Here is a 21,514-nt window from a genome sequence, read left to right as displayed (position 1 = left end):
ACCCATTTATCCTCTATTATACCCGTGCGTCTAATGATCGAACCACACGATGACCAGTGTGGTGGACATTCTTCCAGCTCTGTTGAGAGGTAGGTTGTAATTGTATAAACGAAATTAGACTTTACAACATATAGAAAGGTAGTGTGACAGCTAGGGAAGTTACAAAAGTCAGTGTATGTATGAAGCAATATACACAATCTCTGAATCATTACCTGGCTTGTTGCCTGACTAACCACTAAGAGCTTCCACCGGCCCTGTTGTATATGAACATTCATTCTTGGCTGCTTCAGATATCAGCTGTTTCAGCTGCCAGTTACTTTTACTTTCATGTATAATTGTACATGCATCTGCTTTACAGCCAGGTGTTGTTGCATGGATTAAAACTTTAGTAATTGTAGTTAGTTGTATTCTTGGCCGCTCCAGATATCAGCTCTTTAAGTTACCAGTTACTTTTCTGAGCTGTTTTTACATAGGATTTCAGGTACTGGTAGTTTCTTGGACGCGCCTTTTTTTTTTACAGCGAAGGTATTTTTGGGATGTAATCTAGATCCATTGTTTATGTCTCAATACATCCCTGTCTCTAGGGCAATACAAAACACAGCAATTGCGCACCTGCAGTATTGGCAACGCATGGGCAGTTTATTGGATAGCAAGTGTTATTTTTTTTATGGGAAGGTATATTGGGCCTATTTCTATTAATAAGCACTAAATTTCTTGTGTCAGCTGTGAAGGTACAATAAAGAGCTGAGGTCTAAATAAGTTAGACATCGAAACACAGGGTTCTACGGAATTTAGAAACCCAAAAGGCTGTGTGTTGTGGTGCTCGAGTGAAGTAAGGGCGCTACTACAGGGCCTGAGGGTTTCTAAATTTCATAGAACCCTATGTTTCGATGTCTAACTATTATGCATACTCTAGTAGAACAGTCAAGCAAACTTAGGTAGTCAACACATTGTTTCTTGGATCTTGAATTCCTATCCACCTACATCAAATCATTACCAGTTGGGGTGGTCAAGTAAAGTGAGCATGACCCCTTCACCCTCCTCTCCCTGGTGTGTGTGTCCATGACATGCCATACCCTCTTACAGATATGTGTACAAGCTGAGTGTTCCTAATTCAGTCATTCATTTACAAAGTGAAGATACTCTCACTTGCTTGAACAAAGGTGAGAAACATATTGTGCAACCTCAGTACTTTAGAATTGTGTTGAAGTATCTTTATTAAAGAAGTGTCTTGAATATACCGTATAGCAGGTTATTTTCGAAACTGAAAATTTCATACAACAAACAAAATCTGAATTTCGAAGGATTTTAATTTCGAAGAGTGCATATTTCGAAGCCCGGATGGATTTCAAATACCGAAGCGGAAATTCGTGTCACAAATTATGAAGATGCATGAATGTTTGCCAAAAACTGACTTACTGATGGAATAATCCCCATCCCTGTGCACTGGAGAGAAGACCGAGGGAGACTCAAGTGAAGTAAATTCACTGGTTCGATCATGCACGATCGTAGCTAGCTATTTACCATAGATTATAGAGCGAACAGCATTCTGGATCACTGGTTATTGGCACAGTAATGATATAGTTTACCCATTATCATCAGCAATTCTGAGTTAAAACTTGAGGACTACACAAGCAAATTGGATCGTTGCTTTCACTTGTGGGAATTTATTTTTGAAGAACAACCGGATGTGGGAATTTATTTTCAAAGAGAAGGCCTCTTCGAAATATCCGAAAATAAAAACCTTTCAAAAATTACCAGCTATACGGTAGGGGGTGTAAGTGTGTGTACATGAATACAAATGGGACCATGGACAAGTGTCCTGATTATCAATGTGTCCTTATTAGTGAGGTGATCTGATTTCAGGTGTATACACTAATACATATGAACAGGTGTCCTGATTATCAAGGCCTCTTTATTAGTGAGGTGTCCTGATTTGATATTAATACTGATGTGTTGGTACTTAATACAGCAAAGGAATCGTTGACACGTCTTCTGTTTGGATATTCCCATATTAGGATATTTTTAAGGTTTTCATTCTTTTCATAGAGAAACTTAGATGCAATGTGGTTACTAAGATGTCCTAATTATCTAGATGTCCTGTGTATTTGGAAGACCTTAACAAAGTGTCTGAATTATGTTATATGTTTTTCATTTGTCAAGTGTCCACATTAATAGCATGATATATATCTCATCTAAACATCTCTGATAGGTATTATACATGCATGCTACAATAAACATGACTGTATACTTTTGGTGTATTATAGAGACCTATCGGTTGAGTTTATGGTGTCCCAATTATATTGTACTGCTGCAAATCAAAGCAATCAATATCCTTTCCAGGTCAATCATATTATATTATGATGGAGAGCACTAGAGATGTTGATGTGAAGGTGTGAACAATGCATTGTGGGGTTCAGTTTTGAGTACATTCCTATAGTCCATCGTTTACCTGGTGTTCACATCTGTACGGAAAACTGAGCGACTGCTCTGGCAGCATTGGTACAACATGCAGGCCAACCCCAACCAGAGGGCATTTGATATCGGTAAGTGGTTTGTACGTGTGCATGTGTGTGTACAGATTTGTTTCTTATAGATGGTAAGAATTGTGAAAATGCAGAGAATATAGAGGATTTAGGACACAATGCTTTCTCAGTTCAGTGGTCACCATCAAAAGGTCCTGCAAAGGTTGGTACAAGAAACCATGTATTTAGTATTGATGTAAGACATCTTCCTCTCTTTCACAGCTTGTCTTCTGTGTTAACTGTTTGAGCATGGACTTCTCTGCACAGAATGGTGTGGCTGGGATACCCCTGCACTTATTGGTGGACACTTATGAAGACTTTGACCCTAGTGCTGATCCTGTACATCGTGCTATCTGTAAAATTAAAGTGTTCCATGACAAGGTGTGTGTGTGTATTTGGGTACGCAGGCATGTGTGTGGAGACCAGGTAGGGGAATATACTAGCTGGCTCACAAGGCATGTGTGATGGCCTTGTGAGCCAGCAAGAGGGAATGCCTTGTGTATACCCTCGTACTCATCACCATTTAGCACAAGAAAAAGATTCTCAAAAGCACTCAGACCAGATTGTTAGATCTATATATTTGTCCAGAGCTTTTCTACCCTCTGAGATTGCCTTACCTGACACATATTCTGATTGCTCAGCATCCTTTAGACAAAGTGTGTTTTGTCTTTGTATGTACTTATTCTCATAGGGGGCTGATAGAAAGATTAAGGATGAAATGAGGTCTGTAAAAAGGCAGTTACAGAAAATGAATCCTAAAGGTTTGTGAGAGCTTGTGATGCACGCATGCACTCACGCACACACACTATACATGGGTACATGCATTTACAGACTATCTCATTCACAGGCAGGAGTCCCTCCGGTTCTAATGATTTTCAACCTCCAAGCAAAGTGACCACACTCACACCCACTAGTACTCTGGGCCCTTTCCCGTTTATCTTTATCCCAGCTCCTCATGGTGACTCGTTATCTAAAGCCAGCTCCAGCAAGCTTGCTACTTCATCTTTGCTACAGAATATTAGGTAAGCCTAGCAGAATTCAATACAGTTTAAGCCACTTTGAGTGATCACATTCATTGCAGTCTTACTACATAGTTGGTACTTAATGAATGGCTGTATGCATAATTTTTAAATGGCATTCGATTTTTGCCCGTATTTAGATCCATCAGCCTATATATGTGACATAGAGATGTCACATATATAGGCTGCCCTCAATTTTTCCTCACAATGACATGACGGTATTAGTTGAGTAAAATCAAGCCAAAAAGTGCCTTCAGATTGACCCGAAACATTTTTGTTTGTTAAGTTGCTACAGAAAAAAAAACTTATTTGACAGAATTTTCTACTGCCTGCCTGATGTGTTCAGTCAAGCATAGCAGAAAAATGGGTAGAGCTACAGCCCTACTTCTTTCACAAAAATGTTTCAAATTCACTTAAGAAGAAACATTTGGCATATTGATAAGCATACAATGTGTGCGCTATTGTGTTACTTTCAAAATTACCAGAATGGGAAATGTATTTATTTATTAGACAACTATCCTTCTAGGGACCTGGCAAGGAGGCTAACAGTAAGCCTATGAAGATGTAGTTTTTGATTAATGTATACTACTGAATTAGTAAGATCATTGTTATTTTAGGGAGCGAGAGACAAAACGTCGTCTTAGTACTCCCCTAATTCAAGCAAAGGTAAGGACATCACTATATTTAATTGTTTTAAGCACCACATTATTCAATTATAATAATTCTTGTTACAGGATGAGTTTGACAATCTTGATGTGAACCCTCCTAATAAGAAAGTTGCCATGAGCCGTGATGATAGTGAAGATGATAGTAGTGATAATGAAGAAGACCTAATGAGAGCATATCTTGAAAACATATCAGATATCTCCAGTGATGATATTGATGATTTGGAGCAGTACAAAAGAAAACTGTTAGGTTTGCTAGTATACACACATTCAGTCCTGTAAACCTTGGGGTGGTTGGTATTTGTGGTATGGAGAATCTAAAGCCAGCCAGCCAGCCAGCCAGCCAGCCAGCCAGCCTGCCTGCCTGCCTGCCTGCCTGCCTGCCTGCCTGCCTGCCTGCCTGCCTGCCTGCCTGCCTGCCTGCCTGCCTGCCTGCCTGCCTGCCTGCCTGCCTGCCTGCCTGCCTGCCTGCCTGCCTGCCTGCCTGCCTGCCTGCCTGCCTGCCTGACTGCCTGACTGCCTGACTGCCTGCCTGCCTGCCTGCCTGCCTGCCTGCCTGCCTGCCTGCCTGCCTGCCTGCCTGCCTGCCTGCCTGCCTGCCTGCCTGCCTTCAGGCAAGCGTAACCCAATAACAACTAAGGCTATGGGCTTGATTTTTCATTGTTCAACGTCGCTTCGTGCCGAGATGTGCTTTTTGGCATACCGCAGTACATACAATGCACGCGTCATGGACTTACCTTTGTCCTCCTTTGTGTCCCATATCTTTTTGCTGACAGCCCAAGGTGTCGATTCACGGTAGCAAGATGCATGGCTTCCCTACAGTACATTTGTAAACGGGAATCATCTGTATTTTCCATGGTGACTGGACTGATTGCAGAGACGATTCTAACACTGTTCTTCATATTTAATACTTGTGCTGTGTAACAGGCTGGACATAGCTGAAAGTGAAGCATAATGGCCTCTACGCTTTCGAGGCAGTAATTTATAGTTGGGGGCATGCAAATCATCGTATTTTCGTGGCGACTGGATTGTTGCAGAGGCACTTCTTCGTCTGTAGCGCTGTGTAATGGGCTGAACATAGCTGAAAGCGAAGCATAATGGCCACTGCACTTTCAAAGCAGTTTTTGGCACGTGTTCAGACGAAACATTAATTCTGGCGCCATCCTTCTTTGATGCGGTATGCGTGGGTTCACCAGTCATAATAATTTTGCAAAACAACAAGTAAGGAAAAACTAGAAATTTTAAGTTCAATTAGGGATCACAGAAAAGAAAGTAGGGAAATAAACAAGGGAGGTCGCCTACACCTGCAGATATACTAGTGAACATTTAATCCCTAATTCAGTCCTTGGTCTTGTATATGGACTGAATTAGGGATTAAATGTTCACTAGTATATCTGCAGGTGTAGGCCTTGTTTCCCAACATTTTTTTTTCTATATATATGATCCCTAATCGAACTTAAAATCCTTAAACTTGTGTTCATAGTATCCCCTAGCCTTACTCTCTGTTGTTTCTTCTTAGATTTAAGTGATGAGTCTAAAGGAGAAAAAGATGATGGATGGGATGAAGATGACTTCCTTCAATATTCTGGTATGTTCGTAGTATCCCCTAGCCTTACTCTGTGTTGTTTCTTCTTAGATTTAAGTGATGAGTCTAAAGGAGAAAAAGATGATGGATGGGATGAAGATGACCTCCTTCAATATTCTGGTATGTTCGTAGTATCCCCTAGCCTTACTCTGTGTTGTTTCTTCTTAGATTTAAGTGATGAGTCTAAAGGAGAAAAAGATGATGGATGGGATGAAGATGACTTCCTTCAATATTCTGGTATGTTCGTAGTATCCCCTAGCCTTACTCTGTGTTGTTTCTTCTTAGATTTAAGTGATGAGTCTAAAGGAGAAAAAGATGATGGATGGGATGAAGATGACCTCCTTCAATATTCTGGTATGTTCGTAGTATCCCCTAGCCTTACTCTCTGTTGTTTCTTCTTAGATTTAGGTGATGAGTCTATAGGAGAAAAAGATGATGGATGGGATGAAGAAGAAGATGACATCTCATTTTGGTTTTCAGGTGATCAAGGAGGAAATTTACAATGTGAGTATGTATTAAATTATCATTACAAGATTTTAGTCATGTAATAACAGATATATATATTTATATATTAGTGTATCACTAGTCAATGAAAAGTAGACGATGTCGATTATTGCCAATAAAATAATCACGATTATCACGATAATTGAATAATTGCCCATCCCTATTATATATGTGATTATGTTTCCTTTAGTCTCACCAACATTATTTTCAAGGTCTGCAGCTTTGCCAGCCACACCCCCTCTTGATCCCAGCTTTATTGTTAGCCTACCAGCATGATGAGCTATATTTGGCAATATACAAACCAGCATTATATTTTTAAAAGTGTTGGTAGGGTGTAATTATAGTAGTTATAGCAGTCAACCTGCATGGGACATGCATGGATGCACCACACCATTAATTATGATCAGATATGTGTAGTATTTATCTATAATATGATATTGCTGATTGACTTATATACAGAATACAGTACTGTTGACTCAGGAACCTGCAAGTTTAGAAGCGTTTTGAAAACTTACAGTGAAAGTATGACTGCTTTATTAGAGTATTTTATTGCTGTGTGAAACTATTTGGTTAATAATCCTATTGGATGTGTTGCTGCTGTCTGTAATAGCTATTTAGACATGCATGGATGCATGTATAGGAGCTATATAGTATAATATATCCATGCACTCAGCTTGTGTAATGCATAATGTTTGATAGTCATAGTAAGCTCCAGTTTGGAAGAGTACTGGCTTGTAGTTTATATTATATATATATAGCCATTAACTAAGCTGGCAGTGTTAGCTACAATTCTATAGTTGTCATTATGAAGGGCACAGCACAATAATGTTGTTTGAGTTGCAAGTCCAATTTCAAGGAATCTGCAGCAGTGTGACCTAGGTGTAACATATTTAATTCTATTAGCCTAATTTGATACTAATAAATGTACTAAAAGATGAAGCTGCGACCACCAATAACCTATGCTGCAGCTGCTTTCTCATTTTCAAATGCAACATGGATAATTACAGCATAGTCACATTCTGTTTGTTCTAAAGCCATTTAAAATAGTAAAATGTGGAATTGAATGAAGTAAGGGTATGCAGCTCCCAGCTACTATTGTACGTAGTTATAAATTTCAATTTTTAAGGAAGTATATTTCAACCCATTTAGTATCAAGTTGGTAGCTACAACTGAAACTACCTACTACTAAAAGAAGTTATTCTCATACAAGAAGGACTGACGTCGTGCATGTGATTCATGGTACATAAAAGGTATATACAATTTTTAACTTTTAAGCAAGCAGGATGATGATGAAATAACAGTTCACAGGTCAAGAAGAAGACATTAACTTCAGCGTACAAGTGCACTCTTTGTTCCATATAGTTTAGATGAGTTTTGATGGCGGATGTTCTGCTAGAAGTACATAGATTGTTCTATTAGAGTATTGCAAATTTTAGTAGATTTTTTAGTCTCTGAAATATTATTATTACCCCCTTTCCAAGAAAAGATTAGCTCTTCCCTTCTTGTTTTTTCCATCCATGTGTGCTTAAGATACAAGTACATGTACTGTAGCTTCCACCAGTTAGTTTGTATGTGTTGAGCTGGATCCAAAAACATTTAATAACTAGTGGATGTAATTACATGATCTTGAAATTTGGGTCATTTGTAGTTTGATGCACTAAAAATATTTCAAAATCTTTCATTCAAAATTTCCAACACGATATTTACAGTCAATCAAAATTTCCACCATACATTTCCTACAGGGAAGCCATAAAAGTGTAATATCCAGTACAAACTTTTTAACCACAAATGTCTGTTGTTGACACTTTTATTGCCACCACTAATCCGGCATCTGGATAGCTGAAATGGGTGGGAGGAGGGTACTTCAGCATCCTATACACCCCCTAAATCTGCCTTGCACATGGTGAGTAAATTACCACAAAACCAAAATGAATGCAAGTTATCATGCCATCTCTTGATTCTCGACAGGGAATCACATCATGCATACAGTGATCACTCTGTATACATCACAGAATTAACCTTAGTTAAGAAATAGCTAAAAAACAGAATGTGACCCTATACATAATATAGTTCATTTCATATGTGTACTATAAATTTTACTCTGTGTGTGTGTGGGGAGGGAGGGGGTGAGGAGGGCAAGAGTGGCACTAAATGCAAGCAAAAAAGGATATCCAGGATACCAAAATTGTCCCAATATATACACCATAGGACACACTTATGTATATGCAGATCTGCTGTTTTATTTTAAAAGTGACCTTTTCAATTGGTGCAAAGCAGGTGTGACTCACAATGTTAGAGAACGAATTTCTACCTATCACCGCCTAAGAATAACCACTGGCCATGGGCTGGATGTATCAGAATGTCAGAAAGTAATAATCAAGTTAGCAAAAGCCAGACACGTACATGCATGCAGTGGCTCTATAGAGATGTTGAAACAGGTTTCTTACCATGGAATGATTAAGAGCTTCTAAATGCACACACAAGATAAGCAAAAATTTTATTAGAATAAGTGATTGCCTTATTAGAATATATATACTGACCTTGACAAAGTGATGATCTACCACAACCATATGATATCATTCCCCCCATTTTGACCATTCCTGGTATATCCCATCTACTGCATGGATGATCTGATCACCACTATTCTTGTGATCCATGCATTGATACTGATACCCTACTCACTAGCAACACGATTACAAACTAAGGCACACAAACCTCACGATTGTGCAGTTTGGTGTTATATTGAGCATACACTCCCATGCACAGTTACTTAATTAGACATAGCTACAATGATTTCTGGCTGTGCCCACCATTCTGGATGGAGTATTGACAATAGTCACTTGATGGGCTATTATACAATGCAGCCATACATTATATCATAAACCTTTCTGATTACATGCTTTTTCAGTTTGTACATGTACATATACCTATCCATATTTCATATGTAGAGCTTTCCCTTGCTGTTAAACTTTATAAAATAAACATGGCATACCAGCTATTATGTTTACTCTTTCAATAACACATGGTTGAATGGTCTATCATGACCACAGCAAGATACCTAGGAAATGAAGTATACCATTTGGTTAAACCTCCTACAATGGAGGGCTCTACTGTATAGTAGGAACATGGTCTCCAAATCTAGAAAAATAATATCTTTATATAGTATGTACAGATGAAGTTATTGGTCCAAACAGGTCAGACTCCATGCATACATTGTTATCTCTGAAGGAGGAAACTTCTTTGAAATGAAACAGATTTACCAAGGTACCTCTCACTATTGCAGATACATACTAAACCACTTGTGGACAAGTTGTGATATGCTAACATCAGATTATATTAACCTTATTGTGAGTTAGCAATGAAAGGGGAATATATAGGGTTTGCTAAAAAAAGCCACCAAACATGAAGGGATTGCTGGGGTAGTAATGTAAACCACATCCCTATTTTGCCTCAATAGAAGAGTTAAAAATAGGTTTACATTACCACCCCAGCGAGTTTGGATGCTTTTTAACAATCCTTTTCAAATTTTTTTATCAATCTAGTTTGTTCATCTTTTATAAATCTGTTTATGGATTGATTTCAGTTGCCATTTACGATAAGGTTAGTACATCACTGCCTACGTGAAAATTAGTACTACGTGGATGAATTCGTGTTAAGGACTGGAGATCAACTGGTTCAGAAACAGATCATCTTCCAAAAGCCACTATACAGTTATATACGGATTGATCATGATACAGCAAGCCAAAAAGAATAATAACTGGTCTTTCTTATTACACACTGCTGTATGTTGCTTGCACATGCTAGATTATATAAAGCAACCTTACTTGTGACCTATAGTCTTTATTAAGGACAACAGGAAAGTCCCAACATTTCTTAGGAGGTTCCTGATATTGGTAATGATATCATGATAAAAAATTGTGTGGTTTGTGTCAATATGTTGCGTTGTTAAAATAAAAAAAACAAATTAAAAAATGAAATAAAATTTAAAGCAGCTGCTATCTGCATTCTTTATAATTGAATCCTTTACAAATTCCAACAGTAGCAAAAAAAGCAACCACCTGTGACAAAATTATTAGAAACTTTCAACTATTAACTTTGACCTACCAGTATGGTCAACAATACTAATAAACACAATATTAATGTTTGCTGGTTTCTTTTACAGGGGAAACCCCCTTGTGAATTAACAGGAATAAAAGCCCCACTGCTTGTAACAGACTGACTCTATAAATATACATCAAGCGGTAACCACTGTATTATTTTATATCATTACAACTGACATCTTCGAAGTCAAAATTCGTTGATGCTATCGGTGGTAGTGGTAGTAACCTGACGTGATCATGTTCTCCATACATTGATCCTAATACAACCAAACACTAATCACTCTAGTATAGTACAATGCATGGAATCCCAAATTCAGGACACCCTGGGGAGCACACTGAATGCGGACACTAATACAAATGGAGAAGTATCTCTCAATTATGTTCTTTTCTTATTGTGCACTCTAGCATTTACAGTAGCTATGTGTAGTACAAACACTGGTGCCTGCCCTGTGTGTACCCCCTAATGTGGGGTCTAAATGTACACGCACTATTACAAAACAGGACCAAATGGATGATGATTAACCTGAGTAAATATCCTGGCTCCAGGAATCTACATGTATACAAATGGGACCATAGATCAGTAGCTTAAATTTCCGGGGTTGAAAATGTGTACACGGGACCACGAAAAAGCAAGCTATACTGACTAAACAATAAATCAACCAGTAACCTGCTTGTAAAGGTGTCCTATCTAAAACATGTGTCGTGTACACTAATAAAGTTAGGACCATGCACTGGTTTTTGAGGCGTCCAAAATAAGGGATATCCTTTCTGAGGGGTTCCATTGCACATAGAAGTCATACCCATGTCATGAACTTCAATGTCAGCTAGTTCACTCAACTGACGTGCGTAGACACTAGCCGACTCTAACTGAGGGTGATATCGTTTTGAATAATATTCCTAAGTCACATCATACTATACTATCATGTTAACGTAATATTCTTACTGTACCATTTGCTCTGAAATTATATCTGCAAAGTTATCCTTGCTCTCCATAAGTTTTGCTTGTTTACAACGGTGGACAAACCTGTTTACGAACAGGTTTTATACATATGGAAACACATTATGCTTACCGTCGTCTGATGTCTGATAAAAACAGAAATGCCCTAGATCTCTCAAACTCCTATTACAACCAACATGTATTATGTATAAACAGCTTGAGAATATGCTCACATCATCTGTGATACAAATATACACTATCTCTCCATCTCGCATATAGTGCAGCATGTAGCTGTATAAACAGACAGATAAATACACATCGTTCATTTTTGGATGCTTTAATTTCCTTACTTGCCGCTGGCGTAAGTCGCTTTGTCACAATCTTGCGACCCCGCCTTTTCTAATACTTTGCGACCGAATTCCTTAAAATTTCCGTTTGTCGAAGAATATTGTGACAGCACTCGATCGCCTTCAGTCACCGAGCAATACAAAATCCCTTCATTGTCACCAGCCATGGAATAATTCTAAATGTAGCGCACCATAAATAGGTGAATCTTGGCGATGCTCAATGAGCGGCCCGGGAGATAAAGAAGTTGAAATTGCGTCATGTTCAGCTGATGGGTCAAATGCAGTGTTTGTATTTCACGGGGAAGACCACACACTGGGAAACGCTCTAAGAGGGGTGATTTCTCAGAAGTAAGCCAGTCGAATAATTGTGCCATAAATACTTAGTACTAAACCATATATCATGTCTATTATTAGTGCTAGCTGTAGTCAAGGGTGTTTTTGGTCTAAAGAAGAACAATGCCCGAATTTAAGACGCAATGGTGTAATTTAATAAGCACCTGTCTATGGAGCTGAAACCCAGGGGAGGTTGGATGCACTCTATGTGCCACCTAAATATATTACCCTTACTGTATAACAAAAAAATGTTGATGAATCAGTTAAATTTGTTAATTAGTCGGATGCCCATAAGCACCCCTAAAAGTACAAGTTTAAATTCCCCATCATATGGTAATTGCATTGTTTTATTGGGTACTTCATGTGACCCTCAATACAGTCACAATGCAAAACTGGGATTCGTTAGATATTTAAATCATTCAAGGAGCACTGGCGAAAGTGGTTTGGTTTATGCAACTTCACTGGGTAGGTATAAACAGGGGACCAAGGACCAGGGGACCCGTGGGGATCCAATTCTTCTTGGAATTTTATGCACTTCACTATTGTACTGGTACCTCTGCAAGTAGTCTTGCATGGCCAATCCACTTTTCCCGTCACGGTGTCTCACATGATGTTTACACCAATTAGAATTATAGGTGCCTCAGAAAAAGTGTTTGAAGCTATAGGACACTCTCCTGCTGCACAATGAGCATACTAGTCTATTAATATGCTGCCTGGCTACTAGAGTAGTTTAGAAGCATTGTGCAATGCACCACCATGTATGAAGTCTTGTTGTCAAGCTGCTGGAACTTGTTTAGCTCAGCATAGCTAGTAATCTATATTTCCGAATACTTGTTTGCACAATGTTTCTGGGTGACATAATAGACTAGTGTACTCATTGTGTAGCAGGCGAGTGGCCTATAAATGCAGTCAGCTTCAGACACATTTTCAGAGGCACTAATTATAATTTCTAGTTGGTGTAAACATTGTGTGAGACACCATGGCAGGAAAAAGTGGAAAGGCCATGCAAAACTACTTGCATAGGTACCTAGTACAACAAGAGTTCATAATATAAAAAGAGAGAAGAGTGTCCTACTGCAGTATAGCCTGTACAAATGCGAATCTCAAAGTTATGATGCAATACCTATAGTCACTTTCAGTGTGCTAGTTGGTCAGGGATGTACTCAGCATTAAGTTTCAATGATTGTTGTAGTTATGGCTTCAATAAGCAGCCCACTGATGACATTGTCAACGCTCCTTAACACTTTATGTGTTGACATGATATCCTAAAGTAATCAAAGTTTTACTGTATTACTTTGAGATACGCCTTTATACAGGCTATACTGAAGTAGGACACTCTCCTCTTTTTATATTATGAACTCTTGGTACAAGTATAGAATATTGTGAAGTGTATAAAAGTCCAAGAACAGTTGGATTTCAGCGGGTCCCCAGGTCCAGGGCCAGGTCCACTGTTTATACCTACCCAACTTCACTTGTCATGTACATATTCTATAAATGGAACAATGATGTTTCACATAGTGATATTTCTCTCCTAGGCCTCAAAAGATTTGTGTCATTTGTTTTAGTGCGTGTCCAACCTCCTCTGGTTGAAACACTTTTCCCCACCCCCAACTACTGTCCCAGATGCAATTTATAAGATTCTATGTACCTATCACAGCATCATATACAGTAGAACTGTATATCGTAAATCAGGAAAATTTTGGCATAGAAACTTTTCGTCTATTAAAATTTTGACGCAGCAAATTTTTGTCACTGGCATAATCAACAAAAAAATTGATTAAATACCTAACGTTAATATTTTTTATGCGCAAATTATTCGTACAGTTAAAATAATTCGTCATTTTATTTTCGTCGATATAGCCAGCGACAAAAAAATTTTTAGCGGTAAATTTTTTCTGATTCACAGTAGTAGAAGAGTTGTTGCAGAAACTATAACTAACTTTTATCTTCATGGTGCCTTGGTAGTGTTGGTTATGTTGTCGTATGAGTACTCAGGCTGAAGTGACATCTAACAATGAAAAAATCAAGCACGTAGTCTTAGCCTTTATTGAGTTATGCTTGTCTGAAAGCATCAGTTGGTCGAGAAAATTTCACTAAATAAAAATTGCATAGCAGCATATTGTGAGCATTTTGGCACCATTCTTTCCTTTGATGCAGTAAATTATATATGTTAGGTTAACAAATAAGCATGTGAGTAAAAACCTATTAGGGATTGTAACAATAAAAAGTGGAGGATCAACACTTAAAGTACAAATTTAAATCCTTAATTTTCCAACTTTTTCCATGGTACCTATACCTGGTCTTTTTTATTGGTCTGTCTACTCGAATTTCAGTGATAACCAGTAGAGAAAGTGACATGCTATTAATGTGTGGTACAAAAATAGGCCTGGTCATCTACACCCTTAAAAATGAACATACATATGTCACATGCTGTTGTTCAAAAAGTTAACCTGCTGACCATATTTTGACTATACTTCATACAGCGCGGGCTGCACACTAGAGTACACAGATCACAATTGAGATATGTGGTGTCATGTTATCAACCTCCTCTCTATATACAGAACTCCCGGTAATTTTTTGAGTGTACTGTCAAACTGCCAGTACAACACAGATTTTGTCCTGCCAAAACATAAAAATGTACTGTTACCCAGTGTTAAGCTTTCAGTACTCAAGATGCTATAGTCATGCCAAAATTAATGTAACCATGTCATAAAATAATATAACACACTGTTTCTAGTCAGTACTAGGACTCAGTACAACAGTCTTTAAATGAAACTTCATACATCCCACAAGTCAAAGGTAACATATTGCACATTCATAGCTGATCAAACCTCACTGTTTTGGCTTGTGGTAAAGCTTGTGGGGCCACAAACCATAAACAAACAGCTTAATTAAATATTACTGCATCTGTAAGGCTGCTCTCCAACAGTAGTCTGGACAACAATAAAATTAACCAATCAATATTGTATATTGACCAGAAATTGGCTGATTGTTGTATGTTATTTGAGTATGTACAAATCAATTGAGTGTATTTGGCTTGTGAAATTTGTGTACCTCTGATACCAACCAAGAATTAAGTGTCAGGTGTATTCACCACTTACCAGTACTAGTACTAGCACCAGTACTCAGCAGTACTACCAGTTGTTTGTGCATGTGCAACTAATGGTTTTATTACTGTCTTATCTTTCTTATAATACACATGAACAGAGCGGCATTTGATGCCAATATTTGTGACTATATTTTGTAATTTGACTATGTTAGGCACAAACACAAAATTTAAAAATATTCCTAGCACATAAGTTGCTGCACTATCAGACTATGAATTTTCTCACTAGACTTGCAGGATTTCTGTTGGCTTGTTTCTAACTCATGTCTAGCTAGTTACAATAATTCCCTTAACAGACTAGCTGTTACAGCACCGAACATGTGAAAAGCGTGTTTTATGAGATTTTGGCCCACAAGGTTCCCTTGTCAGGTTGCTGATTGGCTTTGCATCAGTGAACTTGTCCATTTGAAGCCTAGTTGTCTCCCACCATCACCCACCACTGTGTGATAACTCAAAATGCAGCTAAACTGTATGAATGGTGGGAAAGTCTATATAGAGCATTACTCAAGCATTTGATGGACATGCAAAATTTTATAGCTGTAACTGCTAGTTGTCTGGGGGTCATATTACCACATGTCAGTATATTCATGCTTTTTAGACTTTCAACATCAGTGATTAATACGCTAAGGATTTCATGATATTTTCTCCAAAATTTGAACTAGTAAAAGTATATCACTAGTTCATGTAAGAATACATGTGGTTCTATTCTACTGTTGCTAGGAAATATCTGTGGAGATTTTGTTTACAAGGATGCATAAAACATCGAGAACCTGTTATTCTGAGAGTAGTAATTTTTGTGAATAAGTTTAAAACAGTGAAACTTGCATGTTTTGTCCCTCCAAAATGTTTGTGTTGCTGAAATATGTTGTTTTTTTCGTGGATCCTTTTGGGTCAGCTGCGTTTATCATTTTTGCTATTAGAAAATCTGTGCTCTAAGATTTTTATATCATTGCTCTTATTGTGCTTGCTATACACAGCGCTATAAAAGCTCATCCATAAATTTTAAGTACAACTATTTGTTCTTGTAAACCAAGATTACTGCACATACCTCACTCTCCTATTTCTTGTGTTTGTAATTCTGTTACCGTTGCACATGTATGTCAGGAAATTTTGACCAATTTGATGATTGAATCTGTTAATGTTTAATTTGTCTAAGTTAAGTACTTTTGAAGTGGGAGTTTAGATCTGTGATTTTTTGATTTTTGCCAATATTTACAGTGTTGGGAGTAACGCGTTACTTATGTAACGCGTTACTTATGTAACGCGTTACGTAATATTATTACTTTTGTGGTAACAAAGTAATATAACGAAATACGCTATAAAAACAGGTAATATAATGCAAGTTACTTTACTTACAAATGTAACGCGTTACCTAAGTAATATAGTTACTGTAACGAGCCTAATATTACATAATATTATTACTCCAAGTAACGAAGTTACCAATCTCGTTAGTTATCCTCTGAGTAACGCCTAGCCACAACGAAGTAACGAGGCCTACTGAATGAAGCTTATTCACCCGCTTCTTACTTATAACCAAGATTTGCACATTGTCCAACAATGCAATCATGTCACGTGATAAGGTGGTAGTTTCACACGTGACAGCTTAAGGCTGTGAACACAAAGTAATATAATATCAAGAGTACATAATTATTATTATGTACTCTTGATAATATGTAATATTATTACAGTTACTTTATTTTATGGGTAATATGTAACTGTAACTAAATAGTTCAGTTGCAAGTAATATGTAATATGTAACTAGTTACTTTTACAAAGTAACTTGCCCAACACTGAATATTTATTCCTCAAAGTTGATAAAATGTGGATTTGTCAACTTCTCCTTCTGAAATTTCCTGTCGCATTGTATAGCATCACTTATAGGTTGAGCATGAACCTGCTGAGCAATCTGGGTCTGAACAAATGTCTGTTTGAAGTTTTTTATTTACTGGGTCATTTCAAATGATGGTTGATGAGAGTGTTCTGTAGCACTGGGTGACGTGTGACATAGTTGCGAGAAAGGCTATTTTATTGTCTTTTTCTATGAATACATCAATCCCACCTCTGAGGAATAGGGACTTGTTTATGAGACAAGTTAGCACTCTCTCTCTCTCTCTCTCGGTTCAATATAAACATGGCATGAATACAAAGTATTTTTAGTGTGTGTTATGTGTAGTCCACGTGTGAGTGCATTTATTTTTTTGAAGATATTTTTGTTGTCTATTGCAGTCCTGATGTTACTCTCTGTACATATAACGTTCCACACCCATCAAAACATTGTATCAACTTCAGGATCCAAACCAAAGGTGCCCCAGCAATAGACATCCTTCAGAAAGGCTTGGAAGACTTGAGCAGCATGTGTGACCACATTGTGGATGTGTTCCAGGTACAATTACTAGAACACTGTTCAATAATAATATTTTAGTTTTGTTTCTTTAGAAGGAAGTTGACACTTAGATGATAACAATTTCACTTTTAATGTATACACAATGATGTCAATGGTTTTCAATATTACTGTTGGTGTGGTTTTTAAGATATGCACGTGAACGTTTTGACGCTGGCCCCGCAATTGGGGGCGCAGATCATACGCAACAAGGGTATTCCCCGTGTCGAATTCCTAGTAAAATGGACAGGTTGTTTGAGTTGTTGTTGGTAGACGCGTTGGCTAGTGCTGCCGCGCGTCAGTCAGTACCTGAAGACAGGCCAGACAATTTCTTTGTGCTCCCTCCTGACACCAACCGCGTATGGCAGGAGGTTTTTAAGAGATGCACTGACGAACATATGGTAGTTGGAGTGGAGTTCACTACAGCTGATGAAAACCAGAGACCGATACGTGCCGCCATCCTCAGACTAGCGAGAAATTTTAATAGACAGGCGATTTTCTTGCGAGCACCAATTGGACCCTTCAGCACGCACGACCAGGTATGCAAACAGTCGCGTTCTGGCATTGATAAAGTTGTGGGTATCAGAATAAGCTGGGTAATCGATATGGTACATACTCATTTTGTGTTACTTGTGCACAATAGCCAAGGCAAGTGAAATGTTTTACAGGTGCAATTTAGGGCGTGTTAATGCGAGTTCAACACTAACCACGGCGCCTGATGCAATCAATGAACTATGCACTGGGAGGGGCAAACAGTATAATGTCCATTGTATGTTTATGATTATCCTGCCTGTCATAAAGAGGGAACTGTGATGTAGTCTACACTACCTGCTGCTTCGCAAATCGTAAGGGTCTGGTGAAGTATAGAAATTCGATTAGATCAGCATAATTATGTATTTGTAATACAGTGAAACCTGTGCATTAAGGACACTTTAGGACCACCAAAGGTGTCCTGGTCATGCTTAGTTTACATGCTGTGGAATATACTTTTGGACCATTACCAAGTATCCAGATTATGCAGGTGTCCTCATTTTCAAATGTCCTGAATAACAGGTTGCTCTGTATACGTAACCATCTGTATAAGCTAGTGTGCTGTTGCCAAGTGATTTGTGTGTGTGACGTATGAGTAGTAGCACTTGACTGAATGTCACTAGCATGCATCAGTTGGTTAGCATGGAATTTCCTAGTTAAAACTAATATTGAAACTTAGCGAAAGAAAGATCAGGTCTGATTGTGCAACTGTTTATGTAGTTTGGGTGGGTGACGGGACCAGTATACTTATTGTAGACGTATAAATATATTGGGCTCATAAAGGGACTGACACAGTGTAGCTATACTATTTATGTCAACAAAAGAGAAAAGGATATGAACACTTGGTTATTTTTGGGAACCAGAGACAATGTATAGCCAGGACTGTAGCCACTGATAGCTTAATGTTATACATTGTTGTAGCCATTTTCATTGTGTTCTATTTCATTTAGTTACGCCAGGAGCTGGGTGGAGTACAGTACACACCTTCTTTCCTCATTGTGTCATTCTTGGAAGATCGTGGTGAGATTCGCCGATACGAAGGAAGTTTGGAAGTCAGAAATGCATTTGAAACTGGTAAACTCCGGCGAGATTTTGAAGAATGCTTAGAGAGGCGTGCACGTCTTAGGGTAGCAGATGATCTAGCAGAACGTCTAGCGTCTGGGCTGGCTGCTGCTATGAGAAACAAAGAAGCAAGAGCTCAAGAAACAGCTGAACAATGCAGAGCAAGAGAAGCACAAGAAGCAATGAAGCGTCGAGAAGAGGAAAGAGAAAGACAAAAACAGGAAGAGGAAGACCGTAAAAGGCAACAAGAAAGAGAGATAGAAGAGTCAAGGAGAGCTGCCATAGAAGAACGGCGTAGAAAACGACCAGAATATATTGCACAGTTACTTTCCATGGATCTTAAAAAGGCTCCAATTAAAGATATCAAAGAAGTGATGAAGAAGCTTGAGCTAAACCCAACTGGCCTTCCTGAGCGCAGCGATCTAATAGCAGCTTTGAAGGAAGGTGTTCCAGAGTTGCGTATGAATATGCAGAATCCGTCTGCTGCTACTGCTTATGCAACACGTCCAACGATGCCAACTCCATCAAAAGAAAACTTTGACAATATGGATCACGATATGCTGCAAAGTGTTGCTGGACGAATTAGGAATATTGACCTCCAGAGAGCTGAACTGCATGAGCTCAAGAGTTTGCTATCTCAAGCACAGCTGAGAGTGAAAGATTACCCTGATCGTAACAGTATGATACAAGCTTTGAAACATGTTCTGGATGCTGCACAGAGGACCAGAAACCGATCATCATACTTTGGCACTGTTCACCAATCCAACAACCTTTCAGCTGGTACAGTAACTCTAATAATTTCATGTGCAAAACTTTTATTTTGTTTAGATGACACCAACATTACCAAAATTGAGCGGCGAGCTCAAATGGCTGAAAAGAATGTTGAAGAGTTGGAAGACATGAGGTGTCAGCAATCTGCTCAGATAGAGGAACTGCAGAGGTCCCTTACTGAGAAGAATCAGAAGATTGAATCACTCAATGTTGAAGTTAGGAGGTTAGAGGTACAAGCAAGGAATGCTGAGTTGAGTGGCAGAAACACAGCTCCTAAACCTGTTCCAAGGGTATGTGTGGGGTGTGTAATATATTTTATACATGTTGTATTGAATTGATGTTTAGCAACGTACAACCAGTGTGGATGCACAGCAGCCATCTGCTCGAGAGAAAGAACTAGAGGAAACATTGAGAGATACCCGCATTCTATTTTCATGCACCAGAGAAGATTTCAGATACGTGCGTTATTATGCTAAATTTGTACATCTACACTGTTGTCTGTGTTTTATAGATCAACTTACTTAATGAAGGTGATGAAGGTGTTGTGGTGAAGGCTAAGTGTGAGCGTGTAGAGCTCACAGATACCAGCAAGATGTATGCTATAAAGGTATTGACCAATTACTACCAGGAAATGTCCACTGTGACAAAGGTTAGAATTACACATGTAGAGCACACTGTTTACACGATACACTTTAGGCTCGTGAGGAATTCAAAAATGAGTACGAGATCCTAAGCCAGTTACTACCTCATCCAAACATTTTACAGTTGCACGCTTTCTTCTATGACAGAATGGACCCAAATTTGGTGGCTGGAATGAAAAATGTTTCAGCAAAGACTAGGTCAATATCCCTGTTCATGGTGATGGATTTTCACACCCTTGATATGGAGGAACATATTAAAGATCTCTTTGAACATCAAGGTCCCAAGGTCAGACCACCACTCATCATGTTTACGGTATGCATATATGCTTCATGTTACAGAACAGCAATGTTCTAAAGTGGTTTACCCAATTACTGTCAGCTCTAGCTTACCTTGATGGTTGCCATATTGTGCATTGTGATATGAAGCTTAAAAATATTCTGCTATCAAAAGATGGGAACCTGAAGCTGTGCGATTTTGGGTCAGCAATAAAGCTTCCGCCTAACATGACATTGACATTCCAACATGGTTAGTGTTTAGTCATTTATAAAATTATTTTGTTGTGGAGATCACAATTATAGGTATGAAATTACCTGGTAACAAGCCACATCAGAGTCCGGAGTGGCGCAGTCCTCGCATAGGTAAACCAATCAATTTCTCACGAGCTGATGTGTGGGCTGCTGGAGTGTTGGCCTTTGAGATGTGTGGACATGTTAACCCATTCACCGCAATAGACCCTCTTGGCTACACTGAGAATGATCTACCCCAGTTGATGTACACTCGTTGCAGAGGAGCTATACAGGCGCATCCTCTACCAAGTGGGTTCACTGCTTTAGTCAACAGTTTGTTGACGTTTGACTGGAAGAGACGACCTTCAGCTAAAGATGCTCTAAGCTCTGCTCAACCATTATCATGCTAAAATTTTAACTGCTACATTATTACTTTATTGCACATGTTTTGCAATACTGCACAATGATTTTCTTTTTGATATTAAGCTGTTATATCATAGA

The 21,514-nt window shown here is 38.5% G+C and overlaps 4 protein-coding genes across 10 annotated transcripts; 3 read left to right on the top strand and 1 right to left on the bottom strand.

Annotated features, from left to right (window-relative positions):
• Positions 1-602: 602 nt before the first annotated feature.
• Positions 603-7,041, top strand: LOC136238405 (grainyhead-like protein 3 homolog). Of its 7 annotated transcripts, XM_066028852.1 has the most exons (15): positions 608-1,163; positions 2,344-2,393; positions 2,441-2,546; positions 2,597-2,688; positions 2,748-2,906; positions 3,217-3,286; positions 3,373-3,547; positions 4,162-4,210; positions 4,279-4,459; positions 5,729-5,797; positions 5,846-5,914; positions 5,963-6,031; positions 6,080-6,148; positions 6,197-6,298; positions 6,758-7,040. In XM_066028852.1, coding segments are annotated over exons 2-15 (1,245 nt in total). In that variant the 5' UTR covers positions 608-1,163; positions 2,344-2,360; the 3' UTR covers positions 6,760-7,040. The 7 variants fall into 7 exon arrangements, with proteins under 7 accessions (XP_065884931.1, XP_065884927.1, XP_065884930.1 ...); XM_066028855.1 differs by lacking the exon at positions 6,080-6,148 and having other exon boundaries at positions 604-1,163; positions 6,758-7,041; XM_066028853.1 differs by lacking the exon at positions 5,846-5,914 and having other exon boundaries at positions 799-1,163.
• A 3,121-nt stretch (positions 7,042-10,162) lies between these two features.
• LOC136238556 (vesicle-associated membrane protein 7-like) lies at positions 10,163-12,089 on the bottom strand. Its single transcript, XM_066029111.1, has 8 exons — positions 11,686-12,089; positions 11,569-11,626; positions 11,469-11,518; positions 11,347-11,422; positions 11,199-11,295; positions 10,576-10,655; positions 10,403-10,519; positions 10,163-10,356 (listed from the first exon to the last, which is right to left on the bottom strand). The coding sequence occupies exons 1-8, from the start codon at positions 11,847-11,849 to the stop codon at positions 10,294-10,296; spliced, it is 705 nt and encodes a 234-aa protein (XP_065885183.1). The 5' UTR covers positions 11,850-12,089; the 3' UTR covers positions 10,163-10,293.
• LOC136238559 (DNA-directed RNA polymerases I and III subunit RPAC2-like) lies at positions 11,840-17,651 on the top strand. The gene is made up of 3 exons (XM_066029113.1): positions 11,840-12,030; positions 17,348-17,504; positions 17,558-17,651. The coding sequence occupies exons 1-3, from the start codon at positions 11,903-11,905 to the stop codon at positions 17,573-17,575; spliced, it is 303 nt and encodes a 100-aa protein (XP_065885185.1). The 5' UTR covers positions 11,840-11,902; the 3' UTR covers positions 17,576-17,651.
• Positions 17,652-17,699: 48 nt separating this feature from the next.
• LOC136238551 (uncharacterized) lies at positions 17,700-21,514 on the top strand. Its single transcript, XM_066029104.1, has 8 exons — positions 17,700-18,040; positions 18,983-19,874; positions 19,923-20,155; positions 20,211-20,324; positions 20,377-20,514; positions 20,562-20,792; positions 20,846-21,032; positions 21,086-21,514. Exons 1-8 carry the CDS (start codon positions 17,744-17,746, stop codon positions 21,421-21,423), a joined length of 2,430 nt encoding a protein of 809 aa, XP_065885176.1. The 5' UTR covers positions 17,700-17,743; the 3' UTR covers positions 21,424-21,514.

Source organism: Dysidea avara, chromosome 11, assembly GCF_963678975.1.
Source record: "Dysidea avara chromosome 11, odDysAvar1.4, whole genome shotgun sequence".
NCBI lineage: Eukaryota > Metazoa > Porifera > Demospongiae > Dictyoceratida > Dysideidae > Dysidea > Dysidea avara.
This window is presented reverse-complemented; position numbering and strand designations above follow the sequence as displayed.

Coding starts and splice junctions, on each gene's coding strand:
- LOC136238405 (XM_066028852.1), top strand. CDS start 2,361: ATGATGGAGAGCACTAGAGATGTTGATGTGAAG. Junction 2,394..2,440: donor CTAGAGATGTTGATGTGAAG/GTGTGAACAATG, acceptor ACATTCCTATAG/TCCATCGTTTACCTGGTGTT. Junction 5,798..5,845: donor TGACTTCCTTCAATATTCTG/GTATGTTCGTAG, acceptor GTTTCTTCTTAG/ATTTAAGTGATGAGTCTAAA.
- LOC136238556 (XM_066029111.1), bottom strand. CDS start 11,849: ATGGCTGGTGACAATGAAGGGATTTTGTATTGCTCGGTGACTGAAGGC. Junction 11,296..11,346: donor ATATAATTTCAGAGCAAATG/GTACAGTAAGAA, acceptor GATGTGACTTAG/GAATATTATTCAAAACGATA. Junction 10,656..11,198: donor CATTGAAGTTCATGACATGG/GTATGACTTCTA, acceptor TGGTTGTATTAG/GATCAATGTATGGAGAACAT.
- LOC136238559 (XM_066029113.1), top strand. CDS start 11,903: ATGAGCGGCCCGGGAGATAAAGAAGTTGAAATTGCGTCATGTTCAGCT. Junction 12,031..17,347: donor AGAGGGGTGATTTCTCAGAA/GTAAGCCAGTCG, acceptor TGTCTATTGCAG/TCCTGATGTTACTCTCTGTA.
- LOC136238551 (XM_066029104.1), top strand. CDS start 17,744: ATGGACAGGTTGTTTGAGTTGTTGTTGGTAGACGCGTTGGCTAGTGCT. Junction 18,041..18,982: donor CCTTCAGCACGCACGACCAG/GTATGCAAACAG, acceptor TATTTCATTTAG/TTACGCCAGGAGCTGGGTGG. Junction 20,156..20,210: donor CTCCTAAACCTGTTCCAAGG/GTATGTGTGGGG, acceptor ATTGATGTTTAG/CAACGTACAACCAGTGTGGA.